The 21,356-nt window shown below is 43.5% G+C and overlaps 2 protein-coding genes across 4 annotated transcripts in view; both read left to right on the top strand.

Annotated features, from left to right (window-relative positions):
• The window catches only part of LOC148040939 (dynein regulatory complex protein 11-like), a 153,074-nt gene that overhangs the window by 36,869 nt on the left and 94,849 nt on the right, over positions 1-21,356 (top strand). For all 3 annotated transcript variants that reach the window (XM_087674810.1, XM_087674819.1, XM_087674826.1), the window contains exon 2: positions 6,268-6,358. In XM_087674810.1, coding sequence (XP_087530936.1) covers positions 6,268-6,358 — 91 coding nt within the window. The remainder of the gene's footprint in view (positions 1-6,267; positions 6,359-21,356) is intronic.
• On the top strand, positions 11,595-12,414 carry LOC148040940 (uncharacterized). Its single transcript, XM_087687320.1, has one exon. It carries the CDS (start codon positions 11,604-11,606, stop codon positions 12,408-12,410), a length of 807 nt encoding a protein of 268 aa, XP_087543446.1. The 5' UTR covers positions 11,595-11,603; the 3' UTR covers positions 12,411-12,414.

The raw sequence follows: 21,356 nt of genomic DNA, 5'->3' as shown, positions 1-21,356 counted from the left end.
GTCTTGTACAAAATGGCTAAGATGCCTTTCTGAGGCTGCAATAACAAGCCTGAAAATGCCAGAAAAATATGAATGTTTTACCTACAGGATGGTGGGCCACCTTGTAGTAGGACGCTGTAGAGGAGACACATTGCTAGGCCTTGCCCAACCTCCTTTCAAGATGGGGAGGACCCTTGTCTCACAAGAGGAGTGAGAGAGCAGCTAGATGGAGGAGATGTAGACCTAAACATGGAGAGAGTCAGAGAGATGAGTAATAGCTATCAAGATGATGGAGAGTTGTCAGGGACCTGTGCCTTTTGCATATACAGATGCAGTTGTTGCTGCACCATTGGCATCTGTGATGGCAGAGGTTGCTATGCTCAAGTCCCCTCCTCCAAGGTCATCAGTTGCTAAGGGACAATGCAATTAGTAACATGTAGAAGTACTATAGGCACCAACACCTTTAGCATCTAGGCTTGCAGTGATGGATGCAGCTATGTCTCCTCAGCCAGAGCGTGTGGCATCTAAGACACTAACTAGGCTACCTTGTAACAAGGATCGGCCTCATAATTGTGGAGTTGCCAGACACAATTTGCAGCTCTTTAGCTATTTCCTTGATAGTTGCCTTGTCCTTCTCTGAAATTCTGACTGGTTTCTATCTTTCTCTCAAAGGGCATTGCCCAAATGATCTTTACAGTAAGATTTGACAACCAGTTCAAGAAGGACCTAGTAGCCCAAGAAACTTAGGTGGTTCGTATGCCTGAAGACTAGCTATTGAGAGGAAGATGGCAGAAAAGTATTTCATTTGGAATCAATTACTTTTGAAACAAGGCAAATTGTGTATTCCTGATGATCAAGATATTTGCAAGAAAATTTTATAGGGGTGTCATTGGATACCCTGGCATACATTGGACTTTGGCCTTGGTTATCCATTATTTCTATTGGCCGTATATTAAGACTATTGTTGAGTCTTATATGCGATAGTACCCACAATGTCAACTTAACAAAGGTGAACGACGCAGACAGGTGGGGATATTGTATCCTTTACAAATCCTTGATAGGAAATGGAGTAGCATTTCTATGGATTTTGTAATAGGATTGCCTCGTATGGATTTTGTAGTAGGATTGTCCCATACGAATTGAGATCATGATGCAATTTGGGTTGTGGTTGACCGATTGATGAAAATGGCTTGATCATTGCTACAAGGACAATCATGAAAAGCCATGAGTTGATTGGTCTCTTTGTCGAATAATTTTATAGACTTTATGGTTTGTCTGATGAAATAGTCAGTGACGGGGATCCTAAGTTCACTGGCCATTTCTGGCAAACGGTTTTTCAAAAGTTGGGAACTTGATTGTTCATGTTATCCTTGAAACATCCAGAAACGGATGGGTAGACCAAACGGACAAATAAAATCATGGAGGATAGGCTTCATATATATGTCTCTTGTAGACAATTTGATTGGGAGCATTATCTTTCTCAGATTGAGTTTGCTTATAATAGTGCTAGGCATTTCGCTATTGGTTATAGCTTGCTTATGCTTATGTAAAGTTACGAGACATAACCACTAATTGCCACAAAGCTTAGGGGGGTGAAAGTGCAATCTGTAGTTGATTTTTTGTACGATATGTAGGAGATGTTGATGATTGTGAGGAAACATCTTAAAACGGCTAGGTTCATACCATGATATGTAGGAGATGTTGATGATTGTGAGGAAACATCTTAAAACGGCTAGGTTCATACCATGTTTTATGCTAGTCAATGTTATACTCCTAGGGAGCTCCAAGAAGACATGTATGTTTACCTTAAAGTCCCAAAGGACTCCAATTCAATGACTACCGGAAAGTGCTATAAAGTGTCTTCAATGTATTGTAGTCCTTTCCAAATTATAAGTTGCATATTCTATGAGTTAGACTTATCTTCGGAAATTTGATTCTTCCTTGTGTTCCACATGAGTCATTTGAAAGAATGACTAGGACAAGGTGAGTAGATTGTTTCGATTAAGGAAGTGTTGCAGCTTGAGGATACTGGTTGTTATGTTTCACTTGAATCCGAATTGGTTCTTGAACTTAGGACTAAACAATCTTGTTGGATTGTTTATCCTAAGCATTTGGTCAAGTGTAAAAATTGCTCAGAGGCGACGAAGTTACTTTGTGTGAATGCACTAAGGATACTTTGGATTTAGAGCAATCAAGTCCTATAAATATGGCTTAAGGCCATATTGTGCACATTTCTTATGTGCATTCTTGGACTCTTGGTCCGTTGGCCAATGCATCTGTACACTAGGATGGTGCGTGCTGGTGGAATGGGACGCCAACCCTTAGAATATGGTTGTGACTTGGAGCGCTGCTAGCTCCCAGGTTCAAGGGTGAGCATGTTTGGCTCTATGGTTGGGAGGTGAGTCCTTTTATGGTGAGTTTGGCTTGTGTTGTGTCTTGTGTGCAGGTTGGATCCTAAGGAAATGTTTCACCTGTGGTTAGGTCACTTGGTTATAGACCTTGGTATGACTTTTATATTGCATTCGGACTCTGTGAGTGTCATCTAGTTGGCATGTAATTCGGTCTTTCATGCAAAGGCCAAGCATATTGAGACCTGTTACCACTATATCAAAGAGCTGGTTTCACAACCTTGAAACATATTTCTGTTTCCTCATTTCTACAACTCTAGGCAACTATGGGAGGCTTGACAGTTCTCAACGCACGGAGCTCGCCGTCACACAGATATATCATCTTAGAATATAAGAGGGCCTCTCATAACAAACTTGATAACAATGCTCTAGTTTTAGCTAGGTTAGTGATCCCATGCACTTTATTCCTCATCTTGTTGTACTTCTATATACACATTGTACTTTGTCACTTTTTTTTCTTGGTTTTCTCCATACACAGGCACATTCACTTTTAAGTGGGAGGTTGTTGGGGGTCTGTGCCTAGCCACCTACATTTACTTGTATTTACTATCTATACACCTATATATTGCAGGTGGTGGCCGCCCATCATTGTTACTTTATTCTTTATTTTTTCTATGACAACAACATAAGGGAAGGCAAGTCACATATTGTGACTGTTGAAATTTTCACACATCATCTTGCTCTCTCTTGCTTAATCTCCATAGCTCTTCCTTCTGCTTATGCTTCCACTCTTACTCTTACCTTTCAATAGTCTTAGGACCCCCTCACGTTGTACTAGCCCAAGGCCAACACAACACAAGAGAGGGACCAAGGGTAGTGTTTGGAAAGACTTTAGTACATTATGCTAGTCACCATGGATACTTTCCTAACTCCTTTGTAATTTGATATGCTAGTATTCATTTTACATATTGTTTGACACATGGTAAAAGAAGGAAGATATCCATGATGCAAAGAAATAGGGCAAAGATACAAAGAAATAAGGAAGGTACCTACGAGAACTGACATAACATGAGGGGGGCCTTGGACCAACACAATGCAAGAAGGGGCCTTCACGCCATCAAGGAGTCCCCTCTACATTGGAGTGTACTAAACCTTGTAAAGGAAAGCCTGAATGATGTGCCAAGTGTGGAGGCTGGCTATAAATAGCCAAAAACAGCCAAATCTAGCCGACTTGCTCATGAAGGCCATAGTTATGCTGGCTTACTGCACTACATAAATAAAATAGTCATGAAAATGCTGTTCGCCGTAATGAATGCCGGTCACTCCATCCTGGTAGGTGTGAACGCAGTCCAGACTCACTAAAAAAGAAATGCACTGAGCTAGAAAATAACTAACTAGTGTGAACACTCCTAAATTTGAATGAAGAAGAAACACATGCTCTAGAAACAATTGCCTCATCCATCAAAACACATGACAGATTGAGTGTCAGAGCTCCTAATGTCCCCATTTGACTCAGATTGAGGTTCACATTCAAGACATGATTGTGCATGACACACATGACTGCTAACACCCCATCTCAAATCTTGGATGTGGTTGAAGGCCGAAGAAGATGGAATGGATTCAAGGGTGATAGAAGAAGGGTTGATGCTCTAGATCAATGACCCCATGCACTTTGAATCTTAGCTATATAATATTTTATCCTAGATAACATTTTCCTTTACAAGTGTAATGTGCTAGGCATCCCTCGGCATGCAAGGCACATATGCCTAGGATGATTGTCTACAGTCATGATGGCGAGGAGCTGAGAAATAGATAAACAAACCAACTAATGACAAGGGGTAGAGTGTCCAATGCTCTAGGTCAATGACCCCATGCACTCTTAATCTTAGCTAAATAATATTATCCTAGATAACATTTTCCTTTACAAGTGTAATGTGCTAGGCATCCCTTGGCGGGCAAGGCACATATGCCTAGGATGTGTGTCTATAGTATGCATGATGGCGAGGAGCTGAGCAGTAGAGGTAAACAAACCAACTAATGACAAGGGGTAGTGTGTCCAATTTCTTTAAAGCTGATCAGGTAAGGACAATTACAAGCAACAACCTTATTTTCTAAGTTGCCAGTTTGGGGCCTCTTTAAAGCAACTATTTTCTGGTCTTTTAGATTAGTCCTCATTATGCTCTTGTGGTGCTAGGTGGACCGAAATGACCATGCCACAGCTCAATGTAGCCTTTATTTTTCTTAAACATCAAGTATGTATAGGCCATTTATCAATGTACCAGTCATGGCAATAACAACTCCATCTCCATGTTATGCAAAATGCAATTGTCATCCAAGAACTGCACCTCCTAATGATGAACTACAATTGTTGATACTAATAGAAGATGCTTCTTGATTTGAGGCAATTCTCTGAGTGAAAATATCACCATTAATTGCTACAATAATATGTGCATTGCCAATACCTTTAATGTGTAGTCACAGGGGATATCCACTTTTGGGACCCCATCTTTGTTCCCCATCCCCGTTTCCTGTCTTCGTGATGTGACTATATACTGATAGGGAATGGAAATTTATGGCCATCTTCATTCCCGTTCCCTATGCCCATTTCCTGTCCCATGTGACTATACTTTAATGGAATAAGAATATAATTTATGATATGACAATCCCTCCTTGGATGCTTTGCAAAGGCACAAATTATCTCTTGGATGAGGTAGTGTGCTTGGAAGCACCATTGTCATAGTACCATGTGTCATGAGGCTCAGTCATCCTTGACATATACGATGCATGAGCGGGATGATCCTTGACATATACGATGCATGAGCGGGATGCTTCGTGCATTGTCCACATCTGCACACATTTGCGGCATTTCACGTATGACCAGGTTTTGTGCATTGTCCACATCTTTTTTCCTCTTTGGTCATTATCTGTTGCATTGTGCACAATTTGTGGCATTTCACATATGACCAGGTTTTGTGCATTGCCCTTCCTCTTTGGTCATTATCTGTTGCATTATGAGCATTATAGACTGAGTTTTGCCCTTGGGCTTACTACTGCAACCTGTGAACACTGAATATGAGTTGCGATTGCATTCTGTAACAAAGAAAATGGCAGTAGCAAATTTCTAAGATGACTTAGCACAATAGACACAAGTGATGCATTAGGACTAACCTCATCTATGTTAACAAGCTGTTTTTCCTGAAGCCTTTTATATGAGTGATGTATGCATCCACTGACTCATTTAGCTGCTTACATAATCATGCAACATGTGCTTTGTTGTGCATCAGATACAAAGAAGTAACTACCTCCCATGCCTTGGATTTTTAGGGTACATGTGCTTTATTGTGCATCTGATGCAAAGGAGTAAGTACCTCCTATGCCTTGGATGTTTAGTATATGACCAGCCATCTAAGATTATTGATTGGTCATACATCCTGGTTGCATCACTTTGCTTGTGACAATTTGACAATGAAATATGAGGTCGAACAAGTAAGCAGTTGCCAGTATGCAAATGACAATATCAAACCCTCTTTAGACATAATTGAATACCACCCTCAACTATGTGTCTACAACATACAACCAGAATGATAGAATTGGGCAACACATCATATACTTCATGTTACTCGATTGAAAATGTTCTTTGTATAGTGATAAAATGAAAAAGAGAATGGCTGAAAAAAACAAGTATGAGATAGACTATAAAAGGACACTTGCCTCAGCAAAAAAGACCATAAGACTTTGCAGATTAAGAAGATTGTAAGTAGAAATTGTGTTTGCAAATGACCACTAAAAAATGTAGTAGTGTGATTCCTTTCACTTAGACAATGATAGTACTTTTTCAGCTACTATTTTTCAGTCAAATCTTGCTGCCTTCACTGTACTTCTAAGCACACTGCCTTAGGGTTTATGTGAGCCAGCTGATTCTAGCTAGAAATTTGGACAGAACTTTTGACATACAAGTTGAAGAAGCAATGCTTGAGCTTTCAAAGATTCTTGAATCTGAGGATCCAAAAGATAGCTTCACCTCAAAGAAGGTAATGTCTACTACATAATTCACATCTATTTGCGTTAAGGAACCAATGTTGTACGAACAAAAAACAATGTAGGTACAAATCAAACTGATATTGGCATAATGTTCAAGCTTAGGACAGTTATGAAAAGATTGTCAAAGTGAAGTTTTACTGGTAAAGATCATGCAAATTAAAATCGTAAAAACTGATTTCAGTTCACTCCTATAGACAACAACACTTGCATATCTTGTTTAGTCACAATAGGCAGCATGCTATGCTATGATAATTTCCTTTATTTCCTGCAGATCCTTGAGAAACACACTGAACTATGATCTTAAAATGAAATTAAGGTGCTTCACTGGGTTGATGCATGACTTGGAGACTGTCCAAAAGGAAGTGATGTACCAAATAGTTGCAAGAAGAATTTGGTTGATGGTGGCCACTACTCTTCTTGCCAATGAGAGTTTGGCTGAGCTCCAATAAAGAAGCTTCTGTCTTATGCTCGAGAGGAGAGGTGCCAAGGGCAGCTATGAGGATGTCAATCGCCACAATGCATCCAAGATATCTCATTGGGTTCTATGGGGAACCCATGTGAAATCCTCATGTGGTCGCCACTCCTGTTGCCCAGTGTTGCATACACAAAATCCGTAGGACGTGTGCAAATTAATTAAGGCACTTGCTGCTTTGCAAAATATCTTCATGGTTGTTACAAAGGCCCTAAAGTTACTCTCACCCCCATCTAGATAGATTGTTGTGTCATCTGCAAACTCCACACCAAGAGCTCCTCAAACTCAAGGGTGGGTAACTTGATGCCTTTGAAACTTGTAGATCTTTCTCTCAAGAAGAAGCTCATGGCCTCTGCTAAAAATAAGAACAAGAAGAAGGCTAGTCAACAACCATGTGTAATTAATCTTTGAATATTGAATACGTCTCCTTTCCCCATTGGTCATAACTTGGCTATGTGCGGAGGAGTAAAGAGCTGCTATCCCCCTGATCCACTGCTTTGAAAATCTCATCCTCAATGTGGTGCTCTCTAAGAACTCCCAGTCCATGTAGTCATATGCCTTCTCAAATTCCAGAAGGTGCGCAGTAAAGTTCTGGTTCCTGGATCGAGCCAAACTTGTGGACTACTAGAAAGTGAAGATGTTATCCAAGATGCTAAGCTCTTAGACAAACCTGTTTGGGTGGGATGTATCATATTTGGTATCTATGGGGCTAATTTGAGACTCAATTTCCTTTGCAAGCAAAATGATTGGTCTCCACTGTGCGATCTCTAGCTTGTCTCCACTTCATTTGGGAGTGAGGTGAATCAGCCTCTCAGAAAGTCTCTTTGGCATAATCCCCGATGCCATAATCTCCTAGAAAGCTGAGATGAGGCCTGCATTGATAAGATCCTAGTAGCTCAAAAAGAACTTATTGAGCTTGTCTTCTTCTGGACGCTTGCCTAAGGGTAGTGCCAGAAGTGCCTTCTCCAATTCCTTTGTAAAATGGGCCATCAGATGTTTGCTCATCCTATTTGTAATCACTCTCTTGATACTTTTTCATACTGTCTCTCTTTCCCTCTTGTAGTGTGAGGGCCTAGTGGTGGACTTCAGCAAAGCTATGTGTTATTGTGTAGCCACATGTGTTGCCTCCAAAGGGCCTTGTGCAATGGGTCCATCTACTCTCTTGAGTCTCTGAACACCTTGTCTCGTGTTTTTTGGCCCTGTGGTGGGGAAAAAGTGTTTGCTTACCCTGTCACTAGATTGTGTCGAGAAAGAAGCTCTCATGTAAAACCTAAAGTCTGATTTGGCTTCCTTCATAGCATCAAACTCTGCTTTGGCAATTTGCATCCTCTTAATTTTCCATCTGCACCTTGGCCATTTCTCCTCCCCCCTTTGTGTAGGGCAGCCAATGATGCTTTGGTGGATCTCTCCTCTAGATGGGATTGTCTCTTGCTTGTGGCTGCCTCCTTGAAGAAGAAACTGATCTCTTGTAGGCTCTTTTCCAAGTCATTAGTTGCTCGTCCAATCGAGAAGGGTCTAGATCTCCAAATCTGTGTGATTGACTCTCTAAGATCATCCTCATAGAACAAGTGCTTTGGAATCTTGACACTAGACTGAGGTCCTCTGACTCTCTCAAAGAGAAGTAGTTGAATTGGTGAGAGTTTGGAGAGGGTTGTGCTAAATATGATGCCTATTCAGCTGCCCTTACCACAAGCCTATTTATCTATATACTAGAGAAAATTTTAGCTCATACTGTGTTCTCTCTCCCGGACAATTGGAGCAAACCTATGGACCTGCCAAACTCTGTTGTGAACCATGGGACTTGACCTTTGATCCGAAATAAGAGCTCCTCCTAGGCAACTTGGTCTCCTCCTCTAATAGTTTTGTGATTTCTCAAGAGCCTCCATTGTATTAAAGTTGCCCACTACTACCCTACTATCTACCTGTAGTAGAGATTGAGTGAGGGTAATCCAAAACTCTCCTATCTTGCTGGCCATCTAGGGCATAAATGACCAACAGAATAATAAGTGCCTCCTCCACTCTCAGCAAGACCCACATGGCTCTTCTTGGAATCGCGATACCCCAGCCCTGTATTGCTAAGTCCACTCCTCTAGCCTTGTACCACATGGCTCTAGTCTTGTACCTTTGGGTCTACTGCTCCAGCCTTGTACCCACATGGCTCACCCTAGAATCACGATACCCGAGCCTTGTACCCATGTGGCTCTCCTTGGAATCACAATACCCCAGCTCTGTATTGATTAGGTCCACTACTCCATGATGCATATGCATACTCCAGCCTATATCGTTGTAACTTCCATGGTTGCTGCCCAGTAAGTGTGACTTTGATCTGGTAGTACCTTCCTGCAGCATTGGGATATTCTCTTTGTTCAGAGATGGTGCTCTTGCAACATGAGAAAAACAATCGATCCTTCCACTAATGGTCTGTGTAAATCTTGCCTCTCAGGTTTTGGCCCCACTTGAAGTGTTGTCCTCTAAATCCGTGTACATTCCATGAGAGTATTCTCGTGGGGTGTATCTCAGCCTCTCAAATTGGTGTGGCTTTGCCACCCCTGCTTGTCTTTGTTGTCTCCTAGCATACACCCTATCATGTGCTCTCTTTGTTAACTTTGTTACAAGGTGTAATGGGGGAAATATCTCATGCTCACTCTCTTGTATCTCAGCTTTCCCAACTTGTTGGGTGTGGGGTACCTAAAATGGGATCAGCTTTGGGATCTGTGGTTGGTGAGCTAAGAGTCTAGGAGATAGTGGTGCATTTGCATCTTGTGGGTGGTCGTTTTGATGTCACCACCACTGTGGGTTGTTGTCACATCATTTTGCGGTGCTGTTGTGATCAAGGGCTGTGGAATCTCTAGCTTCTAGGGAACCAGGGGAGTGTTTGTGGAAGTTGTATGAGACTAAGGTGGCATCATATGGGCTGGTGATCTAAGGTCCTTGACTACTCTCTACCATCCCTCCACTTGTCTTTGTGGTTCTAGGCCTCTCTGCTCTTGCTCCTATTTGATAATCACAAATGATGCTCATTTTTGAAAGCAGTGTAGATACTAGCTGACAGATGACTGGTTTGCTAGCTAGGATAGTGGCAAGTGGGGTGGTTGTGTAGTAGCTCATTGGCTAGGATGGTGGCGAGTGGGGATGTTGTGGCAGGTAAGGTGGGCAAGAGTCTTCGTGGGTGGGTAGGATTGTGGCTCGAGACAAAAGAGGGATCTAAGCTATTGTGAAGAAAGTTTTCACTTTTAGAGCTACAGTCATCGTGTGGCGAAGCTCCCCCCCCCTTTGATGATTGCTGTCACCCCACCACAACTAGGATGCGGCTGGCCCTCCTCCTGCCTTCTCCCTGTCAAGCTCCACTAGTCCCCCCCTCAGCGCTATGGCTTCGCTCCCTCCTCCCTCATGCATTGTCACTAGTTGTTGTTCCGACCTTGCTTCCTATCGCGAACTCCCCAATTGTTGCTTCTCCCTCCCCTTGAGGTAGCCTTCCCTCTCGATCAAATGGCAACATACTTGGAAGATCCTTAGTGAAGTCCCATAGTGGTGCTAGCCTGCCTCTTTTAGTGTTGTCAATTTGTCATCTCCCGATTGTGAGTGCTTGTTAGAGTCTGACAGAGACACAGGAGTTCTAGCATTTTAGTGTGCATTTCTCCTATTTTAGGCCCTTTTCCTATGTTTTCTAGTCAGTTTACACCTACTGCCAGTGCTTCCCTGCTTCGAGAATGCCCAGGATGCCACTCACTATTTGTTGGACTGTCCTATGTAGTTGGGCTGCATTTATTGCACCTCCATGGTCATTGGCAGCAGGTTGGTCTGTTTTTGGCCTATTTATGGCAGTCAGCTAGATTTGGTGGTCTACAACTATTTATAGGCGGCCATTCTTCACTTTGGCCATCATCTTTTGCAGGTTTCTCCGTCGGCTTTGGGCATTCTTCTCCGCCTTAGGTGCTGCTGCTGTCATCATCATTTCCAGACTGCCCAAGATGCCACTCACTATTTGTTGGACTGTCCTATGTAGTTGGGCTGCATTTATTGCACCTCCATGGTCATTTGCAGCAGGTCGGTCTGTTTTTGGCCTATTTATGGCAGTCGGCTAGATTTGGTGGTCTACATCTATTTATAGGTGGCCATTATTCACTTTGGCCATCATCTTTTGCAGGTTTCTCCGTCCGCTTTGGGCATTCTTCTCCGTCTAAGGTGCTGCTGCTGTCATCATCATTTCCAGTCTGATCTGGTTCCCTCACTGATGCCTCAGGTTGTGTGTAGGGGCTGATTGGTCCTCTCTTTGTATTCAGCATTCATTATTCAGTCAGTGCAGATTTATTCCTTTCTTCTTCTTGCTGTCAGTGACTGTAAGCAGTGTGAAAGCATTTGGGCTCGTAAAAGATTACTGGGCTTACAAAAATTTAGTGAGGGGTTCGGGAAACCCTGGAAATTTGCAGGAATCACAGAAATTGCTCTGATTTGACTATACAAAGTACAAGTTGAGTGGCTTTGCACACAGTGTGTGAGAGATGGATAATGTAGACAAATGCAAGCATCAAACCGTGGAAAATGAATATCTGGGAGACGAATCTGATCAAGAACTAACACAACCATCCATGGAAGCAATGTTCAACACCCCTTCTAAGAACACACGGTACAAGACATATGGACGTAGGGTTCGTGATTGGACCGTCTTCCCAACATCTGACAGGCATGGAAAGACCTCACGCACTATGAATGAAAAGAAATACGAAGAAATTCATCTCATGATTCGCTCTGAACTAAGAACTATGAGACAAGAATTGGAGAAAGAAATACGAGAGCAGATCAAAGCCGAACTGATGGTAAATCAGAGGGCAGAAATGCAAGACATGCACATAAAGATTAAGAATGACTTACAGGCACAAATGCTATCCGAGATGCACACACTGAAAATTGAAATGCTGAATGTTGTAGATGCCTACAAATCTGAAATCTTAGAACTGAGGGAAGAATTGAATACATTTAAGAAAAAAGAAATGAACGTGCAAGAAGAATTACAAAAAGAGAAAGAGGCTTTGAAGGCATGTGAAAGGGAGGTTCACTCATGGGCAGAAGTGGCAAAGACAACACAGAAGCAGATAGAAGAAGCCAGCCCATGGATTGAGGCAGTAAAAAAGAATAAGGGAACATCAGTGAACAAAGCTGAAGTAATGAATGCTACCTTGGAAGAAGAGGCTAGGAGATGGGCTAGGGTTTTACATGTACGGGTAGTAGGATGGGAGGAGAAGAGCAGCCCACAAGAAGATGCTAAGACACTTGCTGACAAAATTGGGGCTTCTGACGTACCTATCGTCAGTGCTTGGAGAGTGGGGAAAGAGGACTCTAAGTCCAAGGCTCTAATTCTTTGCTTTGGAGACATAGAGGAAAAAAAGGCCTTCCTCTCCAAGAGGAGAGCCCTCAAGGGTGAGACGATTTATTTGGATGAGGACCTTACCCCAACACAAATAGCGCATCGCAGAGAACACATGCCCAAGGTATTGGAGGCTCGCAAAGAGGGAAAGTGGGCTGTTTATAGGGATGGACGAGTCATCATCATTGACAAAAGGACTTCATGACGGTATGAGGCCTATGAGACACTTTGGATGTCAATATGGAATTGTAATGGAGCCCTACGCTTGGATGCTGGTTACTTCGAAGATAACTTCCGAAACATTGAAATAGCAATGTACACAGAAACACACCAATGTAAAGACAACCGACTATCAGACGTGCGGGGATACAGGTGGGAAAGTGCATTTCGCCCAGCAGCTAGAAAACCATGAAGCACTAGGGGTTCTGGAGTGTGGCCATACTATATCAGGAAGACCTCAAAGGGATAGTGCAAGTAATGAAAAGAGATGATGATGCATGATACTTATGGATTAGGATACATGTAGGAATACCACGGGATATATTCATCGCAATATGCTACTTTCCTCCTGCAAATTCTACCTATGCCACACGAGATGGATCACCCTTTGATGTACTTTATGAGGATATCATGAGATATGCTAGCATTGGGGACATATTATTAGTAGGAGATTTCAATGCACGCACCGGAAATAGACAGAGTGACTTCTATGTTGGGTATTTGACTCACGCCTTACTTACGCCTACGCTCATATGGGAGTGTCGGTGATCAGTAGGACACTGAGGCACTTTTTACTCTCGGTAGGAGAGGTTTTTTCCCCCAGACTTATGGTCTTATTGTCGTATGTACTTATGTGCTTATGTTACACACATTTGGGTACTTAGTGTGTATCGGGTGTGAACACCCCCTACAACCCTAAGGTTTAAGGGTTGTACTTTGTACTTTCAGGTTACACTCATTCAGTCTATTCTCTTGGGTGTCGTGCTTCAACTCTGTCTCTCACTCTCACACTGTCTACTGAATCCCAGCTGTACCTCGATCCTCTCTTCTCACATTTGTATCAGAGCTCAGCTCCTGTCTGCTGTGTGCAGTCCAGACCGCACCCGAGCCACTTGTACCAGCGCCCTGTACCTGCGTGCTGTCGTTGCACCTGCAGGCGCCGCCACCTCTGCCCAGTGTGTTCTCTGCCCTGCATTTGCCCAGCGTGCCCCTGCGCCTGTCAGTCTGCCTGCGCAGCCTCCTTGTGCTGAGCTAGCCTGCGCCATCAACTCCAGCCGCCAGCACGCAACTCAACCCACAGCTCGCGACTGTCCGCAGCTCCACGTCAGACAGTCCGCCCGTCAACGGACCTTCCACGTCAGACAGTCCGCTCGTCAACGGACTTGCCACTTCTGCTCGCCAGTCTGCTCGCCCGTCAGACGACTGTCCTGCGCCGCCAGTCCGCCCGCTCGTCAGACGTCAGCCAGCCTTGCTCGTCGTTTTGAAATCTCCACGTAAGCTCTGCTCCGACTGTTCGCCCGCTTGTCTGACCAGCACACGCCACTTTGCTCGCCAGTCTGCTCCACGTCAGGTAAAATTTTAAACAATTTTTTTTAAATTTCAGCCCAAAACACAGTTCCGGAAGAGGAGGTTCACACGCGGTAAGCACAGCACAGGTATGAGATAAATTTCATGCAAATTTCTGGACTGGATCATCAGAAATTTTGGGGCTTTTGTGTATTTTGAGGACAGTTGCATTTGAACTGCTGATACAGTCACAGAAAGACTGTTTTGACAGAAATTTTGGCAAAAATTTTGGGGATTTTGAGTTAACAGCATTGCAGTGCACTATTTGCACCTTGGGAAGTGTGCATTAAAAGACAGTTTTCTGACAGAGTACGCTCTTGCACATTAATTGCAGAAACGTGTTTGCTGCAATTTCTGAAAATTTGCAGATTTCCAGTTCATACAGCTTTGACATTGCTCATTTTGTCTTTTGAAATTTGTCATCATGGCAAATCAGGGAGGTGATGTTTTTACGTATGTATCCAAGGAAGACAGACTGGACGGAAACAACTATTCCCTTTGGTCATTCATGATGAAGAATGTATTAGTGGCCAAGAATTTATGGGATTATGTCAGTGGAGAGGAAACTCGACTGGGAGTAGTAGCTCCCGTTACTCCTCCTCCCCATGGCGCACGTGGACAACGGGGACCTCAGCCCGCTCCAACTCAGCCACTTCCTCCAAGAACTGCAGCTCAAAAAGCTTGGGATACACGTGATGCACAGGCCTTGTCGCTAATTGCTCTGGCAGTTCAGCGGTCCATCATACCTCATATCCGTTCGGCATCTTCTTCACGAGATGCATGGTTGACTTTGGAGCATATGTTTGCAGGAAAGAATGAGACTCGGATCTCTTTCTTGAAGAAAGAGTTGGAAACTCTGAAGATGCATGAAGGTGATTCTATGCAGGATCACTTAAACAAGATTCAGGACTTGAGGGAGCAGCTCATGAATGTAGATGAGTATTTTTCGGATGCACAGTTGATATCCACCACCTTGAATTCCCTACCTCCTTCGTACTTGTCTTTTCATACTGCATTGAACCTCACCATGAGGATTGCTGAGCACCCACTCACTTTTATTCAGCTGGTTAGTTTGCTTCTAGAGGAGGAGCAAACACGGAAAAATAGTGGTGTGGATGCTATAGTCTCTGAGCAGGCTTTTGTGGCAAGGCAGAAAGGCAAGAACAGCAAGGTGAAAAATGCTCCACAGAGTTCTGGCACTTCAGGCACATCGCAGAATCAGTCACAAGGGGGGACGCAAGCAAAGAAAGGAAAATGTCATTATTGTAAGAAGCCCGGCCACTATATCACTGAGTGCAGAAAGCGCATTGCCAAAGAGAAGAAGGAGGAGTTAGGAATGTCTGTTTCTACTACTCCTTCCACTGCTAGTGAGTCCGCGTCCTTTGTTGTGGACAGGGACTATTGTTGTTACACTTGCAGTTATGACATCTCTTGGGCCGATAGAGCACTTAGCTCTACAGAGGATACTGACACTTGGTTCTTTGACAGTGGTGCTTCTAGATATATTACATCTTGCAGAGATTTGTTTGCTTCAGTTAGTGCACCTCCCGTTGGGAAATCGGTATAGTGTGCCAATAATGCATCATACCCTGTTCGTGGTATTGGGGAGATTCAGCTCACAGCCATTGATGGCTCTATTCTCTGCCTGTAGGATGCTTTGTTTCTGCCTCGAATAAAGAAGAATTTGCTTTCTATTTCTTCTTTGGCACGTTGTGGTATGCAGGTCACCTTTGATGATGACCGTTGCATGGTTCGAGAAAAAGAATGCATGAATTTGGTCTTGACAGGATCTTTGTGTCATGGTTTATATGAGTTGGATGCTCTTTCAGTAGATCAGTCAACATACTTGACATCCACTCTTACTCCTGCTATGATACAGGCGGAGTTATGGCATGCTCGTTTAGGGCATGTAAACTTTGGCAGCTTGATGCTTTTGCAGCGTACTCAGATGCTGGATGGCTTACCTCTCTTGGAGAGACCTCCTGAGCACTTATGCGAGGGATGCATTATGTCCTCTATGCTGAATTCTTTTTTGCAACAGAAGGGCATAGTCCATCAGTATACTACAGCTTATACTCCACAGCAGAATGGGGTAGTAGAGAGGAAAAATCGGTCACTCATGGAGATGGCCAGATGTATGCTGAAGGCAAAGAGCTTGCCTCATAGTTTTTGGATGGAAGCAGTCATGTGTGCTTGCCATATTTTGAACAGATGCCCTACCAAAGCCTTGAAGACCATCACACCATTTGAGGCTTGGAACAGCCGTAAGCCTTTTGTTGGTCACTTTCGTACCTTTGGGTGTCTTGCCTATGCCCATATTCCGCAGGTACTTAGAAGAAAATTGGATAACAAGGCTGTTAAGTGCATTTTTATGGGATATAGCAATGAGAGCAAAGGCTACAGACTCTGTGATCCCGTTACGAAGAAGGTTTTTGTCAGCAGGGATGTTGTTTTTGATGAAAAATCAGAATTATCCTTGGCTGGTTTGGACACATATCAGGCTGCCCGTGATGTTTTTGAAGGGCTGCTGCCCATTACTTTTGGTGATTCAGCTGGAGGTTCACAAAATGAACCTAATGTTTAGCCAGCTGCTCCTATGGAAAGTGCAGAAATTCAGCCATTGGCTGATCAGAATATTCAGCATCATGCTGAAACTGAAATTCAGCAAGAGCTTGCACACAGCCAGGATGCTAGACAGCTACCTAGATGGTATTTGCAGACTATGCAAGATAGTCCTTTGGATGCACCCATGGCTGGTCGTACTAGAAGGCAAACTCGTTTGCATGATTCAGCACATACCATGGAGTTTATTATGGCAGCAAGTACTTTTGATAATGAAGAGCTTGAATGTTATGAGGATGCACAACACAGTGTGCATTGGATGGCAGCTATGGAAGCTGAATTAGATTCTATTACTAAGAATCAAACTTGGGATTTGGTGTCCTTGCCATTTGGGAAGAAGCCATTGGAACGAAATGGGTCTACAAATTGAAAAGAAAAGCAAATGGATCCATTGATAAATGCAAGGCACGGCTGGTAGCTAAAGGCTACGCACAGAAAAAGGGCATTGATTATGAGGAGACATTTGCTCCTACTTCCCGTATGACGACTATCAGGTCTATGATTGCTTTGGCTGCACATTATGGTTGGACAGTACATCAGCTACATATCAAGACTGCATTTTTACATGGGGAACTTTAGGAGGAAGTTTATGTACAGCAGCCCATTGGTTTTGCAGTTGAAGGCTCAGAACATTTGGTATGCAAGCTTAAAAAGGCACTATATGGTTTGAAACAAGCTCCTAGATCTTGATATGAAAAAATAGATGCTTTCTTGCTTGGTCAGGGGTTTCTAAACAGCTCATCTGAGTCTACCCTTTACGTATGTAAAGAAGGGGGATCTATGTTGATTTTATGTCTTTATGTTGATGACCTTTTGCTCACTAGAACACATGCTGATCAGATTTCAGCATTCAAACAAAATTTGCAGCAAACTTTTGACATGTCTGACTTGGGAGTTTTGCATTACTACTTGGGCATCCAGTTCATACATAATGCTCGAGGTATTGGGTTATCACAGTCAAGGTATATTGGGCAGCTTGTTGAGAAGTTTGGCTTATAGGATTGTAAGCCAGTTTGTACTCCCATGGAACCTGGACTGAAACTGTCATTACATGATGACAGTGATTTGTTTGATATACATACATATGCTCCTGTAGTTGGATGTCTTATCTATCTATGCAATACTAGGCCGGACATACAGTTTGCAGTTTCAGCTTTGAGCAGGTATATGCATCAGCCACGTATGTCACATTGGCAAGCTGTCAAGCGTGTTTTTCGCTACTTGCAGGGTACTCGTTCTCTTGGGTTGCTATATGCCAAAGGGGGACCACTGCAGTTACATGCTTACAGTGATTCTGATTGGGCTGGTGATTATGATACATGTCACTCCACTAGTGGCAATTGTTTCTTTCTTGGCTCTTCTTGCATTTCTTGGCTTAGCAAGAAACACTCCACTGTTGCCACATCGTCATGTGAAGCTGAATATAAGGCAGCTTTCACTACCACAGTTGAATGCGTATGGCTTAGACGCTTGCTAGCTGATTTGGATGTATCTGTTACTGAGCCTACTCCATTGTTCACTGACAGTCAGAGTGCCATTGCAGTGGCACGGAACCCAGTGTTTCATGCTCGCACGAAACACATTGAGATTCACTATCACTTTGTCAGAGAGAGGCTACATGCAGGTGATATCAGCCTTGTCTATTGTCTTACCACCAGTAATGTGGCAGACATCTTCACCAAAGCTCTTCCTCGTGACAAATTTGAAGCATTTCGAGATGCTTTAAATTTGATATCCTTTGGTGGCGGATGATCCTTGTACTCTTGATCACTCTTCACTCCAGGGGGGTTTGTTGGGTATTTGACTCACGCCTTACTTACGTCTACGTTCATATGGGAGTGTCGGTGATCAGTAGGACACTGAGGCACTTTTTACTCTCGGTAGGAGAGGTTTTTTCCCCCAGACTTACGGTCTTATTGTTGTATGTACTTATGTGCTTATGTTAGACACATTTGGGCACTTAGTGTGTGTCGGGTGTGAACACCCCCCTACAACCCTAAGGTTTAAGGGTTGTACTTTGTACTTTCAGGTTACACTCATTCAGTCTATTCTCTTGGGTGTCGTGCTTCAACTCTGTCTCTCACTCTCACACTGTCTACTGAATCCCAGCTGTACCTCGATCCTCTCTTCTCACATTCTATATGCATGATAATGCCATGTTCAAAGAGATCGACATAGATGAAATAGGCCTACGCAGGAGAGCCCAGGATAAAGGAGTGAGTATCTATGGAACACACCTATTGACTTTGGGAAGTGCACATAGACTAGCCATCTTTAATGGTTTGCCACAGTGGCCAGGATTTGACAATTTGACATGTTGGAATCACAAAGGAGGGGCAAGTACTGTGGACTACTTGATAGGCTCACCAGCATTGATACCAGACATCCAAAACTTTAAGATATCTAAGAGACCAATTAGCATAGCAGCAGATCATGCTATTTTGACACTGATGCTCTCTTGTGTACATATGAAGCATGAAACACCATGCCTCCCTAAACATCCCAAGTACTACTTTATAGAAGACACCTCACACATCTACAGTGGTTCTCTGCAGACCGGTTTTCATACTTTGGACTTGAGTAGATCGCTGGAAGAATGTACAAGGGATTTAGTAGAGGCCATACATGGATCAGCCATGTATGCATTCCCACACACCTTGCCCTGATGTAGGCCCACACGATCTACTGCTCCCCAAAATAGCTGGTATGATGATGAGTGTAGAATCACATGAGCTCGCCTACAGAGGGAAGTGGAGCTAGGCACTCAGGCACATCGCCAAGCAAAGGCGTTCTTCAAACGCCTTGTGCGGAAGAAGAAACGAGACTACTTAGTGAAAGTAAAAGCAGAGATATATTAGCTATTTTTGGAGCGGGATAGCAAAAGCGCATGAAAGATGTTCCATGAAAGACAACCCCCCATACAGATTACATCACCAGATACGTGGCTTGACTATGGGAGACAATTGTATAACCTGCCAAGACAGTCACCTATGCAGCCCCCACAAGCTTGTAGGCCAACACAATGGTCATTCTTCACATGGAAAATGGTTAGGGATGTAATTTATAGATTACAAAATGGGAGGGCACAGGATGAAGATGGACTAGTAGCAGAACATTTCTCACATGCTTGTGACATATTAGCACCCATATTAGCACATATGTTCAATAGAGCAGTATGTGAACGTTTCCCTATGAGTTGGTCAGACAATACTATAATCCCGCTATTTAAAAATGGTGATCCTCTGATTCCTAGCAACTACAGGACTATTATGATCGGTCATACTTTGGCCAAGATATATGGATCTATATTGGAGCATGAACTCAGTGAGTGGGCTGAAATGCAAGGAAAGAGAGCACAAGGACAGGCAGGTTTCAGACAAGGATATACCACGCTGCACCATATTCTCACACTTAGAGCCATTATTGAGGAGGGTCGAACCCGAGACAAGAGGATTTATTGTTGCTTTGTATACTTTCGCAAAGCTTTTGATACAGTGCCTCGTACACGCATATGCAGAGATTGCAAGACATTGGAGTACTAGAGGGTATACGATGGGGTGTCTATGCATTATATGAGGCAGTGACAGGTCATGTACGAGCACCTGGGGGGCTATCAAAGAGGATTGAGAGTACCATAGGAGTGAAACAAGGATGCCCACTTTCACCCACATTGTTTGGTCTATACATAGATGAAGTGTCTGATTACATAGACCGAGGAGGAGGAGATGGATCCAGCCTGGCAGGGGTGCTGATACCGATATTACTTTATGCAGATGATATTGTTCTAATTTCAGATTCACTGGAGGGATTGCAGTGCCATCTAGATGCTTTGCACATCTTCTGTAGAGATAAAGACATCACAGTGAACCTTGGGAAGACCAAAACCATGGTTTTCAATACTTCAGCAGCATGGGTGACTAGATCTATGTACTATTTCACATTTGGGGGAGACATACTGGAGCATGTGAGGGAATATGTCTATTTGGGAGTCACCTTCTATGGCCCACGTTTTTCGTTGAGAGGGGCATCAGAGGCACGTCTGGCACGTGGATATGTAGCACTAGGGGCACTCGAGAGTCAATGTGCTCACATACAGTTCCGGGAGCCCCGTACCAAACTCTGGTTGTTTGACACCCTAGTCACACCTACATTACTATATGGAGTAGAGGTATGGGGTTGCAGCTTGTACCACAAGCGTCTTAGCCCACTCACTGATGATCAGATTGGAATAGAGAGGGATTATTATGATGGTTGGGATAGCGTGGAAAGGCCATTGATCATGATGATAGCACGCATGATTAGGAGTAAGCCCTCCACTCTACATCCCATTGTCAAAGCAGAGCTAGGGGCAACACCTATAGTTACGGAGGCACTCTTCAGGGCAGTGACCTTTTGGCACAGACTATGGGAACTTCCATGCCATAGATACTCTAGATTGGCACTAACCTCATCTAGACAACTAGTAGCTGGAGGCGAGAAGAACTGTTGGTTTTCATAGATGACTATTTAGATAAGCCTACATGGTTTGGATATTGACTGTCTTCCACCTTGGGATTATAGCCTTGACTGCCCTACACTTTCTCTCAGCCGATGAGAGTTGATGAACCAGGTGATCAGAGCTGATATCTTGAGGATTGAGACAGCAAGGACATGGATCCATCCACCACTCCCTCTAGGATCAAGGATGGAGTTCTACAGGAGTCATTTCTTGTGTTTCTCTGATGATGGTTTCACTATTCGGCCAGCATATATGGACACTCATCTCTCCCATAGCGTACGGGTTGCTATCGGATAGATTCGCACCTCCTCACATAGACTTCGAATGGAGACAGACAGATGGACAAATACCCTAGCAGAAGATAGGACTTGCCAGCTCTCTGGTCGAGAGCCTGAGACGGAGGAGCACTACATATGCAGATGCACAATATACTATGATATATGAGGACGGTACCATTGCCTCTTC

This window comes from Lygodium microphyllum, chromosome 1 (genome assembly GCF_053477565.2).
Source record: "Lygodium microphyllum isolate KBCC chromosome 1, Lygodium_microphyllum_v1.1.10, whole genome shotgun sequence".
NCBI classification, from domain to species: domain Eukaryota; kingdom Viridiplantae; phylum Streptophyta; class Polypodiopsida; order Schizaeales; family Lygodiaceae; genus Lygodium; species Lygodium microphyllum.
This window is presented reverse-complemented; position numbering and strand designations above follow the sequence as displayed.